The sequence below is a fragment of the Drosophila mauritiana genome, chromosome 3L (genome assembly GCF_004382145.1).
Source record: "Drosophila mauritiana strain mau12 chromosome 3L, ASM438214v1, whole genome shotgun sequence".
Lineage (NCBI taxonomy): Eukaryota > Metazoa > Arthropoda > Insecta > Diptera > Drosophilidae > Drosophila > Drosophila mauritiana.
The window spans coordinates 12,670,255-12,684,578 of record NC_046669.1 but is presented as its reverse complement, the minus strand read 5'-3'; the positions used below and the strand labels follow the sequence as shown (position 1 = coordinate 12,684,578).

General features: G+C 42.2%; 3 protein-coding genes, 1 long non-coding RNA gene and 2 other non-coding genes across 7 annotated transcripts; 2 read left to right on the top strand and 4 right to left on the bottom strand.

Moving 5' to 3' along the window:
• Nucleotides 1–359: 359 nt before the first annotated feature.
• LOC117141751 lies at nucleotides 360–7,916 on the bottom strand. Its single transcript, XM_033305373.1, has 5 exons — nucleotides 7,560–7,916; nucleotides 1,487–1,674; nucleotides 1,254–1,411; nucleotides 946–1,129; nucleotides 360–800 (listed from the first exon to the last, which is right to left on the bottom strand). Exons 1-5 carry the CDS (start codon nucleotides 7,593–7,595, stop codon nucleotides 617–619), a joined length of 750 nt encoding a protein of 249 aa, XP_033161264.1. The 5' UTR covers nucleotides 7,596–7,916; the 3' UTR covers nucleotides 360–616.
• Nucleotides 7,917–8,682: 766 nt separating this feature from the next.
• Nucleotides 8,683–9,325, top strand: LOC117141753. 2 transcript variants are annotated; one of them, XR_004459501.1, is made up of 3 exons: nucleotides 8,683–8,772; nucleotides 8,835–9,038; nucleotides 9,123–9,325. It is a non-coding gene; the product is annotated as an uncharacterized LOC117141753 (long non-coding RNA). The 2 variants fall into 2 exon arrangements; XR_004459502.1 differs by having other exon boundaries at nucleotides 8,711–8,772; nucleotides 8,824–9,038.
• A 13-nt stretch (nucleotides 9,326–9,338) lies between these two features.
• LOC117141749 (zinc finger MYND domain-containing protein 10 homolog) lies at nucleotides 9,339–12,030 on the top strand. The gene is made up of 5 exons (XM_033305372.1): nucleotides 9,339–9,923; nucleotides 10,297–11,112; nucleotides 11,173–11,362; nucleotides 11,423–11,862; nucleotides 11,920–12,030. The coding sequence occupies exons 2-5, from the start codon at nucleotides 10,442–10,444 to the stop codon at nucleotides 11,972–11,974; spliced, it is 1,356 nt and encodes a 451-aa protein (XP_033161263.1). The 5' UTR covers nucleotides 9,339–9,923; nucleotides 10,297–10,441; the 3' UTR covers nucleotides 11,975–12,030.
• Nucleotides 12,031–12,034: 4 nt separating this feature from the next.
• On the bottom strand, nucleotides 12,035–13,399 carry LOC117141752 (40S ribosomal protein S12). Its single transcript, XM_033305374.1, has 4 exons — nucleotides 13,375–13,399; nucleotides 13,243–13,285; nucleotides 12,902–13,036; nucleotides 12,035–12,431 (listed from the first exon to the last, which is right to left on the bottom strand). Exons 2-4 carry the CDS (start codon nucleotides 13,257–13,259, stop codon nucleotides 12,164–12,166), a joined length of 420 nt encoding a protein of 139 aa, XP_033161265.1. The 5' UTR covers nucleotides 13,260–13,285; nucleotides 13,375–13,399; the 3' UTR covers nucleotides 12,035–12,163.
• On the bottom strand, nucleotides 12,501–12,571 carry LOC117142152. The gene has a single exon (XR_004459544.1). It is a non-coding gene; the product is annotated as a small nucleolar RNA U18 (small nucleolar RNA).
• LOC117142153 lies at nucleotides 13,115–13,185 on the bottom strand. The gene has a single exon (XR_004459545.1). It is a non-coding gene; the product is annotated as a small nucleolar RNA U18 (small nucleolar RNA).
• Nucleotides 13,400–14,324: the final 925 nt, after the last annotated feature.

Genomic DNA, 14,324 nt, shown 5'->3' with positions numbered 1-14,324 from the left:
TTACATTTTAAATCTTACAACGATTGTTAAAATAATCTGTTTATATTTGGGTTTATATTTTTATTAAAAAAAGGAGCTATATTTTCTAGATCATTTAAGACACATGTCGGTATGTGTGTAGCCATAGCAATTACAGTCTATTTATAGTTTCATAATTATATTTCCATCCTTTTGAATAATTTTATATTCCATCCTTTTTGAATTAAACAACTGCATTCACATTTCGAAACGAATGTTTTTATTTTGCATTTTCGAATGCCGTAATTAGGGGTTCTAATAAATACACACTACAAACGCACACAGGCATTTAATCAATTTTGTTTAAATTTAGACTTAACATTAGGATTCGATTATTTTTTGAGCAAAATTTCATTTCAATTTTATACAGCTGAGTGGGATTGAAAGGAGAATGAGAGATGGGGGGAAAACATTAAATAACATTGCAAAATTGATTTCGCTACAAAAAATAATTCCTTTTAATTAAGCCAGCCAGCCAGCCAGCCAGTTCAGCCCAGCTCGGCTTGGCTCCGATCTGCTCCGACCCAAAACTCGCTCAGTTCTTTTGGTTGCTGTTGGTGTTCCTGGTGGTTACCGCCTCCGCCTTCGTTTCCTCCTCCTACGGTATCATGTTCGGCTCCTGGGCGGCGCCCGTCGAGTACTTGGGCTTGCACACGCATCCGCTCTCCACCAGCACGTAATCCTGGCCAGTCAGCGTCACCGGGCCGAGCGGAATCACCAGGAACAGGTAGGGCACATAGGTTTGCGTACACTCGCCGCGGACCACATCGCACTCAGAGGATCTGAAATTGACCATAGAAGTGAGCTTTAAAAAGAAGAACTAGTGAAGATTGTGGAGTAGTTTGAGTTAAGGGTAACTTTCTTATTTGAATATTATTTGTTATACCAATAAGATTTGTATTAATTAGCTGCCAAAATATTACTCACTCGCACACTTCGAAGACCACCTGCTGGAGGAGATCGGGGAACTTCTGGACGATGGTCACCGGCTGGCCGGAGGTGAGGCTCACTCCGTACATGGGCGCCGTGGTGTTGTAGCGCGTCTTGCAGAGGCGCGCCGGCGTCTCGCTCTTGCACTGCTGCGCCGGCGTGGCGTTCTTCAGCGAACGACCTGTTAAGTTGCGATGCGATGAGATTGATTAATCAATCAAGTAGTCAGTCGATCAATCAATCAATCAATCAGGCGGTGGTTCGATCGATTGGTTTGGTCAATCAGGTGGCGGTGACCGACTTACCATAGCGACTGCTTCCGACGGCCTCGTTGTTCACCTCGTCGTAGGCCCTCAGCAGAGCACTGGTGGTTATGGCTGGGTCCAGTGTGCTGGGCAATTTGCTCTGGCGGCCACGTCGCGAGTTTCCGTTCCAGTTGGAGAATGTGCGCGCCACGGCCGCGCTGCAGAGATCCCAATTGGATGGTCACAGGGGCGTTAGAAAAGAAAGTTACTACCACGCCAGATGACTGACTCACCTCGGATATGGCGCATTATTGGGACCCAGGCAGTCCAGCGAGTCCGTCAGCGCATCGCCCGATAGGTACTTCAGGCCACGCCCACCGCTGCAGCGGCTGGGGGGCGCATCGTCGCTGCTGTAACTTGGCCACAACGCCGCGTTTGCGCAGGTGAGTGCGATGCTGAGGACGCAGAGAGCCGTTAGGTGCTGCAACATGTACGAAGCGGTACGGATATGGGTTATGAAACGGGCCAAAACAGATTATTCACACGGCCAATTTGTGGCTCTCTTGAGCAGTTAGTGCTTCCAAGACTCTATAGTATCTAGTATCTATAGCATACATATGCAACATGCAGATGTTTGTATTTTAAAGTTCGTGGGCTTACAATTTAAGCATAAACAAAGTCAAAAGATAATGATTAACTCTATTGTTTTTAAGAATAATTGTAATTCCAAATTTGTACCATGTAATGCAAAGCATATCACAAAGGCGTTTAAAAAAATGATAAAGAAATTTAAAAATAATCTTATCGAATAAAACAAATAGTAACATTTCGGAAAAAGGTAAAATTAAATATCATAATGTGGAATTTCCAACGATTACGTAGTAACGAAACGCACCCAGAATGTTAAGATAGTCTGCATAAACAAAAAGCTATATAATAAAACAAAATGAAAAATGTTGTTTTGTAGATCCCTAGCAATAACAAAGTTTTTAAACATTTATGAAGACTTCTTTCTTCGTTCAGAGGCATTTCTTGAAGTAATAATCATTACTATACAATATCAGCGACTTTAGAAATGTTGCATTTATGGTATTTGATAACGGGTAATCGGCGCAAGGAGGGAAGTGCTGTCTCATGCTGAAAATACAACTAGTCTTACTGAACTGAAGTTCCGTAAGAGTTGTAACGTGTTTTATGGCCTGTCGTTGAACCGACGACCCTGACCATGGCCCAGCTATATATGTTTGTTTGTATATAACATAGTTGGCTAGCACTATTTGGCTTTTGGCCGGGGACTCTACGGAGTTCTGGGAAAGGCTTTAAAAGTACGCCACTGCAGACGATGGTGATTACGCGTTACAAGGGCTACTCATTTTGGTTTTGATGGAGGGAGGTGTATGGACGATGAAAAGTTTCTATTTTCACATGCTTGACCCGCTTAGCCCCGAAATCCATAAACAAATTAATTAAGCTCATAAATAAGCATCTTGCGGGGGGCACGGCGCACGTGAAAGTAAAAACAGAGACGAAAACCCACATCCATCCAGTTGGAATGTTTGTAGTAAGACATACGGACATACGGACACTTTTCAGTGGCACGGCATGCAAAGCTGACTTCTAATATGGTCTGAACTTTTTATTGCCTCTTCTCGCGGTTTTTATCCAACCGCGCTCGCATGTATTTTCTTTCACTTTCTCCGTGCAGATTTGGCTGCTGATCAAGTGCCCGATTCGAGCCGAAAAACCCGTTTCGATTGAATTAAAATTGCAGCACAAAATTTGCCATTTCTTCTGCTTTTTTCTGTTATTTTTTTTTTTTTGCAATTTTTTGCATTTGACTTTCTGTCGAGAAAATCGCTGCACGTATGTATGTATGTACGATAATCGTTGCTTTTCTTTGAGCCTTTGTGCGACTGTCAATGGCGGAATACCGCAAATATTTCTTAATTGATATAAATATTTTCTTTCTGCTATTATTGTTTTGTTCGGTTCGCACATTTGGTAAGTTTGCTAGCCAACTTTCTTTTCAGTTAGACATTTGACAAAAAATAAAAAAAAAAAGACTAATGAAAAGCGAGGGGGCCATAATGGTCATTGCGTGTTCGCTGCGCCGCTGGGAAAATAAAAACGAAAGCGAAATTCTATTATTTAATTCTTTTCCCATTCACTACACGAATTTAATGGGTGTCTGAATGAGCGGAAAAGGGGGCCTACACACGTGCAGACCAGCCGGGTCTTCAGGTTCGATGGTGCAACTATGGCCACAAGCACTTCCACTCTCACCGCGCCTTTTGTCGAATTCTTCTTGGGGGCTCATTAAACGCGCTTTTCCCAACATTGTCATTTCGTTGCTCGGACTTTCCGTTTTTATGACTCTTCAGCAATTTCGTTTAATAAATGCTCGCTGTCCCCTCTTAATTCGACATTAAAGCACTGGGGAGCCGGAGAAGCCATTGCCATTTGAACCTGTCACTAGACGCATTTCGTCGGCTCCTAATGAGGCGACTTTTTTTTTGGGTCTGTGGAGTGTTCATTGTAGTGTTTGCGGCATGACTGTACCGAATGCAAATAATTTCGAATATAATTGGGGTTTGGAAATCGAAAAATCACGCATTAATCAAAAACCCATTGACGATCCGTTGACAATTTCGGTTTGCCTCGTCATTAGGCTTACATAACAAAAACAACAATAACAACTCCGTGCACTACAACGATTTTCTATGCTCTGCTTTGTATTTGCCCGCGAGGAAAAGAGAAAAGAGACGAGCCAAGCAAGGCTTACAAGAACTTAGAGATGACAACGTGATGAATACCCCCTCATACCACGGAATTAGGTATGTAAATTTAATTTAATTACTCAGGCAACTAGGAGCAATATTCCAAAATCACAAAAATCATCAAAATTAAAATAATTAAACAAAGTTGTAAATATTATTTTCTACTCTTTAAATTTTGTTGAGACACAATTCAGTGTTTAATTATTATTAAGTATTCATATATGACCAACTTTATTAATCCATCCCTGCAATTTAAGATAGTTTAGATACTGCGATATTGATAATATCTGTTGCAATATCGTTGTAGATTTATAGACGGTATCTGCAAGCGCTAATCCACATCGTGACACGAGATCAGCACGACTAAGCCCTTCTCTATAAAGAACCGATGGCAAAGAGACGCCACAACAACAGCAACAAACGGCAAAAAGAGACAAAGCGACGGGCAAAACTGTCAAGAGCAGCGGCTCCGTTCGTGGATCAGGTGCCGTTATAACGAGGTTAACGACCCACATCGCCATCTCCCTCTCATGCCATCTCTCTATCTCTTCCTCTGTCTCACTCGCTTGGCATAAACAAACATTGGCGTTTAATAACAAATGAAATTAAATTCTAACAGCTCAGCTGCACGGGTGAAAATTAGTTTTGGGAAAGCATGGCAATGTCGACAGATTATTGACAGCCAACAAATAGCTGCCGGTGACTGCGACTTTGGCTGTTACTGTGACTTTGACTGTGACTTCGATAGCTGCGTTGCACGCGATGTTGTTACTGGTTGAAGCCCGGAACAGGTTTATTGATAAGCGTAGCCCATAGCCCCGGGCAATCCCCTCCTTGGAGTTCCACATTCTCAATGGATGTCAGTGATAATGCATTGTGATTGAAACGAATTGAAAGAGAGAATTGTGGCTTGGCCGTTGGCTTTGACTTCGCTTGACTGACACAATTTCCCAAAGGCCTTTGTTAGCCGATTGTGGATCAGTTGGTCAGGAAAAGCCGATGAAAAGCAAAGACCAATTGTTATTGTTTGGGAGACGCTGTCTGTCAACAGCGAGGCGTGTCGAAAAACTGGTAAGAATTGATGCTAAATGATGTGTGTACGAGGCTTCAAATATTTCGAAAACTCGGTCTGTGTCACAGACTCTTCGAATTTGTGTTGACTCAAAGCTTGATTGGTTATTCATACAAATTATTTTGACGTTTTTGAGATGATAAGAATGTTTTTAGACTGGTTAAGATCTAGTCTTGAAAAACACGGGAAGCTCCAAATGAAAACCATTAAATATTTCGGTTTCCTTTTGTGTATGTTTTAAATTGAGTTCACTTTTTGCACCTATGCATAATCATCGATTAATTTTACCATTTATCGATCAATAACATCGCCTCAAGAACAGTTTTCTTTACAACTCTGTGTCTTTTTTTTGCTACTTCCCAGCACCGTTGCGCATTAGACCGTTGTTTTATTGTGTTTTCCATTATTTTTTCGTTCCGCGACAGACAACAAAGCTCAATGCCGTGATAACCCCGAAGCGACAAAACTTTCAATGGGTTTTTTCCCCGAAGAAGCAGCCGCTATGCAGATCACGTTTTCCCAGACCAAAACCAAATCCAAGAGCAAGACCAAGACCAGAAAAGGCCAGGCCAGACCGCAAAGTAAGAGTGGGACAGGTGCAATGGACCTGGCTTATTGCGCCTTTGGCCATCGCTGCTCCGTTTCACTCCCCCGCACTTGAGTCTTGGTCGACGACAGCGGCGCTTTCATTTTTGAACCGCGTCCATTGTCCAGATGGTGGGATCGGAATTGAGGAATCCATGGAATCCGTGGAAACGGGGCTAAGAGTGGAGCTGGGCTGACCAAAACTAGAACCGATGTATTTGAATGACAATGGGCAACACTTTTACTCATTACGCTCTCGGTTTTAATGCCACGGATCTAGATACTTACATATCTGGGCAGAAGTTTCACTGGATGATTCGCATCATTATCTTCTGGGCCACACAATATCACTGTTAGCTTTTGGCGCTACATTAAAGTCGGCAATTAACACAATTGTATGACAAAACTCCGCAGACAATTAGAACAATGCTGTTGTAATGATGGAAATATTTGACCCAGAACGCCGTTGTGGCTAACAGTTTATAACTCCGTTTTGCAAATAGTTATATAGGCACCTCAGATTCCCCGTGTTAGACCAAAAGCCAAAATGCCAGAACATGAGACGCTCGAATGGGAATCTTCTACCTGTAGGGCAGAATCAGAGACTCAGGGGGACGCAACCCATATAAATCAAAGTATGAATATATTTAGCCTACTTTTTAAAAAATTTTTATTTCGCTTTTGCCCACGGCGTGCGCGAGCATTTAGGCGACGCTTTGAATCATAGCTACACTGGCCACAAATTCCAGTTCCTTAACATCGACTACATACTTTTGTCTTATTCGGAAATAAACCTAACGATCAGTGTTCATTTTAAGCATTCACTGGTAGAATGAATCATAATAATCATATGTTAAATGAACAAGTAACGGGAAAATCGTGTTCATTCAGTAAAAATGAACAGCAAATCCCTCATTTCTAATAACTAACAGGTTATCATATTTGTTTCTGTGTGGATTATGGGTTAAATCGTAAAAATTGCCGGGCAAGCAGAGAAAACAACCGATCGAAATCCAAGGGAAATCGTTGACTAAGCGATTCGATCGAGTGGGCGTGTTCTTTGGCTTTCTCGCTATCTGCCTGATTAACATTCTCATGAATCCAAAGTCGGTCAAGTTCACAGGGGTTTCTGTGGTCCCTACGGCTTCATACCCTACAACTTAGGGATCACAACCGGTGGCGGTGGAAAAAAAAGAAAAGTATTTTTCCCACAAGAATGCAGCTGCATTCCGCAAACCACCACCATGCCCAATCGCTGGGTCAGATCTCCTGCCGCATTCCTCGACCTGCCGACTGGGCCCATATATCACTTGTAACCATAACCGCGAGAGCTCTCTAACTTTTGCCAATTCAAGTGGCAGGGCCAAGACGTGAGTCGAATCGAATAGCCGTAGACACGCAAGCATTTGCGGGGGGGAACGCAGCCTAGTAAAAGTTATTTGGCCATGGTAAATTCATTAAAAATGCGTCAAGACCGGACAAAAAGAAAGTCCAAGAAAGGTGCTAATTCATGCCATGCCATCGGCCGATCGGGCCAGCGAAATGGGTCGAAGTGGGCGAATCGCCGGAGCACTGAAGAGCTGAGCTCCAAATGCCATCCGGCGGCAATCGGAGAACCCAGCCCATGTTCCATTACTCCACGCCAGGCACTTAGTGGACCACCACCGAAGGTGTTGCCTGTGGGCTGCGGGATGCACATGTACATATGTACATGTGTGCACATATATAGCCATATTATATGCGTTCTTTATGCCATACTGGTTTCCCAAAAGGAACACAACGTCGCCGACGAGAACAATGCCAAGTTCAGGCAAAATATAAGAAGAATGAAAGAAAGAATCCAAGACGTGTAAAGAGATCTTGCAGCTGCCACTCCTTGTGGGCGCTACGGCTTTAGTGTCTTTATTTTTTGTGCTTATTGGGGTCACTTACTTTGACAGAACTTCTACTTAAGCACCGGTATTCCATTTTGTAGCTGCGTGTGTTGCCTGTTGGTTGGTTAGTTGGTTGGATGGATGGATGGTTGGTTGGCTGGTTGATTGTTGGCTTATTGGCTGTACTTGGGGGCACTTGAGGTGTTCTGTCGAACGTCTCGTATATCGTGTCTTCTGCCGGCGACTTGTCCGATTCGAATTGCCTTTTCACTACACTTCTGCTACACTTCACGAAACGAAGCGAATAAAATATCACACGCTGATTTCACTGGATGCCTGGATTTTCAGAAACACTTTGTAGAGGTAACGCGCGTCCAACAACCGACCAACTCGAGCGCTCAACCTGAACTGACGGACCAGGTAACGTTTACCATTCCTTAAGCACTTGGTGTCTCGCTGCTGCCAATGGGATCTTCGGCTACATCGCACTCGTAACCTGTTGCTGTCGTGCAAAGTGTTGCTGCTGCTGCTGCTGCTGTTGCCGCTGCAGCAGATGTTGCTTTTGCTGCTGCTGCTGCTGCCGCTGTTGCCTCTGTTGCTGCAGAGGATTGGGTTGTCCGCTGGCATTGTGGGTGCCGATCTGGATACATGTGTATGCTCCGCAAGAAACAATCGAGGCAGAAGCAAGCCAGGAACACCAGGGTATAGCACAGGCACACGAACAGCACAATTCCGACCAGGAATGTCAGGATTATGGTTAAAAGCATTCTGATGCCTCAGCTCAATAAATCAAACTAGCCATTCAATGTCTCATTTACTTTTTAAAATTCGAAAATATAGAAAGATATGAAGATGAATGGATAAACAGATTTAAGGTTTGTTATGATATATTATGATTTCATTATCAAGTGGATCATACAGAATATAGAAATTATTATATATATGTAGCGAAGTAGTATTAATATAAAAGAATATTAAGGAGGCTGCCATCTTAGACTTTAATGTTTGACTTTAAAAATAAAAATGGTTTCAATGCACTATACACACGGGATTTTGGCATGAACAGCATGTGGATCACATCCTCTTGGCTTTAAACTTCTTCAATGGCTATCACTGCCTGCTGAGTCATGGGTGATCCAACTGCCATTATTTGTCGGGGCTGAGGACGAGCCCGCTGCAAAGGTCGATCCAGATGAACGGTTCGCATTAGTGCCGAGCAGCACCCGCAGAAGATGAGGCAAATGCAGCAGACACAGCAGAAAATAATTGAGGTAACTGCAAGGATCGGAAACAATATTAGTCCTCTTATCATGTTTCCAAAGGTTTTTTTCAGGCAAAATCTGTATCAAATCTGTATCTGTTTGAAGTTAAAATAGCAGATCATAAAGATGGCATGATGTTGGGATCGACGTTAACTGATCACTCCACACACACTCCATTGTGAACACACCGGACTTAGGAGATGTCATCTGACATTTTGTTTCCAACCAAAGCCAACTCATACATAATCTTGTTCAAATATTAGGCCCAATATAAGGTATCTTTGGGTTGAATTTCCAGAATTATATGATTTAATTGAACAAACGTCTGTGACTAATTAAACCCAATCTTAATTTTACAGGAAGTCCATGGACATTTGTGACATTTTACATCACCTAATATTTCAAATTTTGATAATAATAATGTGAAAAACTTAATATTAAATGGATATGACAATACTATAATACGGGAAAGGGTTTCCATCTTCATACGAATCTGAAAGCATTGCAAACCGACTTATCGGTTAATTGGTTATCGATTAATGGCATTGCGCAATCGCGCATTCTGTAAATGCCCATCGCTCCATTTCTTTCACTGCGTCTGGCAATTAAAAGGCGCTTTTCATTTTCTTTTGGGAAAGTTATCAAGCTATATTCGTTTCAATTCGTTTCGGTTATTATCGAAAAATGAAGAAAACGCCGAAAGGCCACAGAAACTTTCATAGTGGTCGTAACTTTTTCCCCATCGGCCAAACGACATTTGAAGTCAATTGTCGTCGCGTCGTGCAGAAAAAGCGTTCGACCGTCGCTACGTATATAAATAAAATTAAATTACTACTAACAATTGAAACAAACGCACTGCCACAAAGAAAACGAAAGAAATACTGTTTGTCCCCCACGAAACATGAGACCCCCATGACCCCCCACCTGCCCCATCCGCACATATCCATCCTCGCATCACACGCTACGCATGCGCAGTGTCAACGCAACTTTTCAGCGAAAGTGACTGAACGAGTTCCAATTGTCCACGGCCGACGCTCCAAACGCCTTTATCGGTGGCCAACAATCAAGTGGCCTGCCGTAATATGTAGCTGCCAAAATAAATGAAAACGAAATGCCTGCGGACTGACTGCTGCCAAAAGCCAGGCTTGTTTTCCAAAAAGGTTACTAACTCTTTACGTCTAGACTTTAGACTGCTAGACTGCCCACATTTGCATAGGTAGCTTTTAAATTCTGCAGCTCATTCATCTTCTATTTCTATCCTATAACTATCCTAACTATGATATAATGTCAATAGTATAAGTAACATATGGATGATACTTACATTTACATTAAATTTTAATAGTTTAACATCATCCTTTACCAGCTATTAGTTCTCATTTATATTTTCTAGTTTTATTTTCTAGCTTATTTTCTTTTTAACCAGGGCTACAAATATGTTCTTTCCATTTTTTTAAAGACCAAGTATACCCAGAGGTTGGCGTTCAAATTTAACGTTAAAACTACATCTCTTAGATATGTTTTATTTATTAACAGAATCCTAGCAACCAGTGCCTGCCATGTCAACCTAAAATACTAATTTAACTCAGTTACCAGTCTTTCGTTACCATTAGCAAAACAAGCCGGATAAAACGTTTTGTTTTGAAATTTGCTAAAAATATTAAAATCAGTACAAAAAAAAATGGTGAACTTTGTGCATCCCGAGGAAATGTATCTCTTTGTGGAGAGCATTCGTCCATTTGAGGTGCGTGAGGTGGGCAGCCCGAAGTGGCTGGAGGTGCACGAGATGATCCTTGGGCTGAGCCAGCAGGCCGCCTTGGAGCTGTCCCAGCATCGCGAGGAAGAGGTGAAGGAGTTCCTCATATCGCGCGACAAGCTACGCGTGCTGATCCACGAAGCCTATTGCGTAACGTTGTGGAAGACGCGTGTTCTGCCGCTTCTGCTGGAGATTGATCCCAATCCGCAGGCCACGTTCCTTATCTACACGGTGCTATATCACGAAGCTGCTTTGGTAGCGCTCCTGGATGTGTGCCTCTACCATCCGAGTGGCTGTGAGACGCTGCAGGAGTCTGTGCTGGATTTGATTGACTATTGCGCCCAGGCCATTTCCCAGGTCATTGGCTTGGTCAGCATGGGTTACCACGAGAACGAGACAAAGCTGGACGTGGATGAGGCAGTGCTCACGGAGCTGGAGCGCCAGAAGCGCGACTTCATCTATAAGATTGGACTGCGCTGCATCTCAGTGCTGAACTACATAGCAGATAATGTGACATTGTTTCATCTGAGCGCCGCACGCCGTTTGCTGGTGACCCATGACATTCCGTGGCTCATGGCAGATGTGCTCAGCTTCCGGTGAGCAGCACGGATCAGTGAGTTTTTTTTTTATATTTTACACATTTCTCATCGTTTTAGTCCATGGCAGAGAAAGACCAGCAAGGGGATTCAGAAGTTCATCGACGAAAAGTGGACCAATGTGGACGACGTCACCAAGATTGTCAAGCCAGAGGCACAGGCCTGGTTTTGTGTGCGTCAGCTGCTCCTAAATCCTCAGATCATGGAGAACTATGCTTTCAACGAGGCACGCTGCAAGCAGTTACACAAGGTTAGTTGCCACATACATATATCTGATTAATGCGCTGACTTACCAAGCTAACTTCCTTAGCTTTTGGGTCTCATGCACGAGTCGTTGCTGGACCAGCTGCCGCCGCTTATAGAGCTAAAGGTGTTCCTCAGCCGTCTGACGCTCAGCGGCAATACGGCCAAGACACAGCCGCTCTTGCTGGAGGACATTCCGCAGATCCAGGAGGATCTGCTCAAAGATGTCGAGGAACATGGTGGCTTCTATCAGATTGCCCAGGATCAGGACTCGGTATTCCTTAGCAAGAACAAGGAAAACATCTGCGCTTTGGCCACTCGCCTCAGCAAAGCCTACGGCACGGACTTGCTCTGTGAGCTGGAGCAGAATATGGATGATCTTAAGATGGGCGAAGCAAAGGATGCCGGCGCTGGTGGCGATGGAGATACGGATCATACCTGCGCCACTTGCCAGGCGAAGGCCAAAAAGAAGTGCGCCTGCTGCAAGAAGGTTCACTACTGCTCCCGGTGGGTTGGACGCAACTTTTGTGGAGTTCGCTTCTTATACAATATTTTTTGTTTCAGTGATTGTCAGCTCAAGGATTGGCCACAGCACAAGCTCGTCTGCCTTAAAACCTAATCGTAATCCAGCCTCTAGTATACAAAATAATATTTTCAATAGAATAGAACATTCCAAAAATGTAAAAAAGGTCGACTTTCTTTTATTTTTTCATCTGGATTCAGGTGCAATACGTTTTATTTTCAATTAGCGAATAGCTTAAAAAGAACTTTCACGTAGTCTCTCATTCAGCAGGCAGTGCGCAGCTGTTTAGCTGTTCTGCCTGAGATGGTCCTTAACCACGTCCAAAGCGGGTGTCTCCTCACCGAAATCCTTGATCACGACCACGGAGCAGCCGCACACCTTGCGGGGCTTGCCCTCCTTGTCGATCTTGCACAGACCGGACCATTCGCCCAACTTCTTGTGCGAGTCCACGCGGATAAGGGGGATCTGGTGCTCGTTGCACAGGGCGGTGACCAGCTTCTTGTAGTTGGGCTCGTCGAAGGACTCGGCCAGGATGCACAGAACAGCCTGACGCCTGTTGGTAAAACAATATATGGTAATTAGGAATGGTTTTTATCATACAATGCAACTCGATTTGCTGTCATTTGCTCAGTAATTGGAAGGTTTTTAATCAATATAAATTCATAAACACGGACCAATTAATTTCATCACAGTCAGAACAGCAAAATCAAGATGATTTAATATGGAAACACACGTGGGATTTATCTTTAATGCACTTAGTAGATTATTATAAATATCATTACAATTAATAAACGATAGGAAAATAGGTTAAGTTGAACGAAGACCCACATTTTTTTAAAACGTGGTCTATGCATTTTGATTTGAACTAAAATATACATATATTTCTTTCAATTATATAGTTTGTTTTTAACTATAGAATGATCGACTTTGGAATATATTACTACAACTTTTACCCTTTCGCATTTTGCATCAAAGAGCCCAAGTGAATAACCACGTTGCCCGCTAGATAGTGGGACTACTTACTTGTCCAGGGCCTTGCAGGCCTGGTGGATGCCATGGACGAGTCCATCGGCGATCAGGGACTTCTTCAGAACCTCCTGGAGGGCAGTGTTAATGTCCATGGCGCCATCGAGGACGGGGGCAGCGGAGGGAACATCACTAGATCGAAAAAATATATACTATTAGCAATCAGCGCCACATGCCTTGCCGCATCACACAAAACTCGACTTAGCCTTGCTTGTTCAGTAATTGGAGAATTTATAATCAATGGAAATTCATAAACACGGACCAATTAATTTCATCAACAAGAGGTTTTTTCGAGCAAGGCGTAAAATGCGTTTTTCGTCTATGAAACAACCACTTACACATCAACGTCGGCCATTGTTCTGCGGTTAAGGATGCACTGCACTGGAAAAGATAGTTAAATGTTTATATTTATTACATTTTCGATAAGAAAACCTTTTAATTTCGCAGAAAAAAAATCCACGCATCTGTACCTTTTGACAACCGGAAAGAAAGAGAACAAAGTCGGCATGGCGGTGGAGATGTGAGTTTTCAGCTATTGGTACAAATATCGATAGTTTTGCAGAGCTGCATGATGACGCGATCGATAGTGGTGTGCAATGGAAATTTATGCCAAGTTCTTACTAGAGTTTATGACATTATTCTAAAAATGTATAAAACTTACTTGGATTTTCTTTAATATTTTAACTTTTCTGATTGATTGATTTTTTATACGACTTAGCTTGAGTGGGTTTCCCAATTTTCTGGTATATATTATATTATATATATTATTATATTATATCTTTAAGACCCTCTAGACCTTCTTAGCAAACCCAATCCAGATAACATACAAAAACTCATACTTTTCCTCAAAAAAACCAAATTACACCACAAAATCTAAAAACAAAACAGGCAAATGCACATAACAAGTCAGCAATTAGTAAGCAAATTAGATATTGACTAAATTAAGATATAATACCATTGTAAATTAATATAGCTGTAGGCCTCGTAGCCAATGCTATACCATTTAATAAATAAATAAATAAATCTTTAAGACCAAGAATATTGCTACAGAAATCTATCTATACATATATACTCTGTCCATGCCATTTGTTCAAGTTTTTACTTTGTTTTTACATGATTTTGTTAAGAGTGTTAAACCTAAAGATTTATATTTTGAAAGCAATTATATTCTACAGAAATCTATTCTAATTCTTCCATTTTTTTCGCTGTGCACATAAACTCAATTTTATCTTATCTTTTTGTTATAAACTTATCTGACGAGTTTAACAACCTTCTGTGGAATCGAATTGCTTAATAAAAATATTTATATTTTTAAGAGTAACATCATTGCTATGGAAAACTATTTCGATCCTATTGCAATGAAAAGTTCCTTCGCTTTTTTAGCAGTGCACAGAGTTACCGTCTCGCGAGTTACCACGCA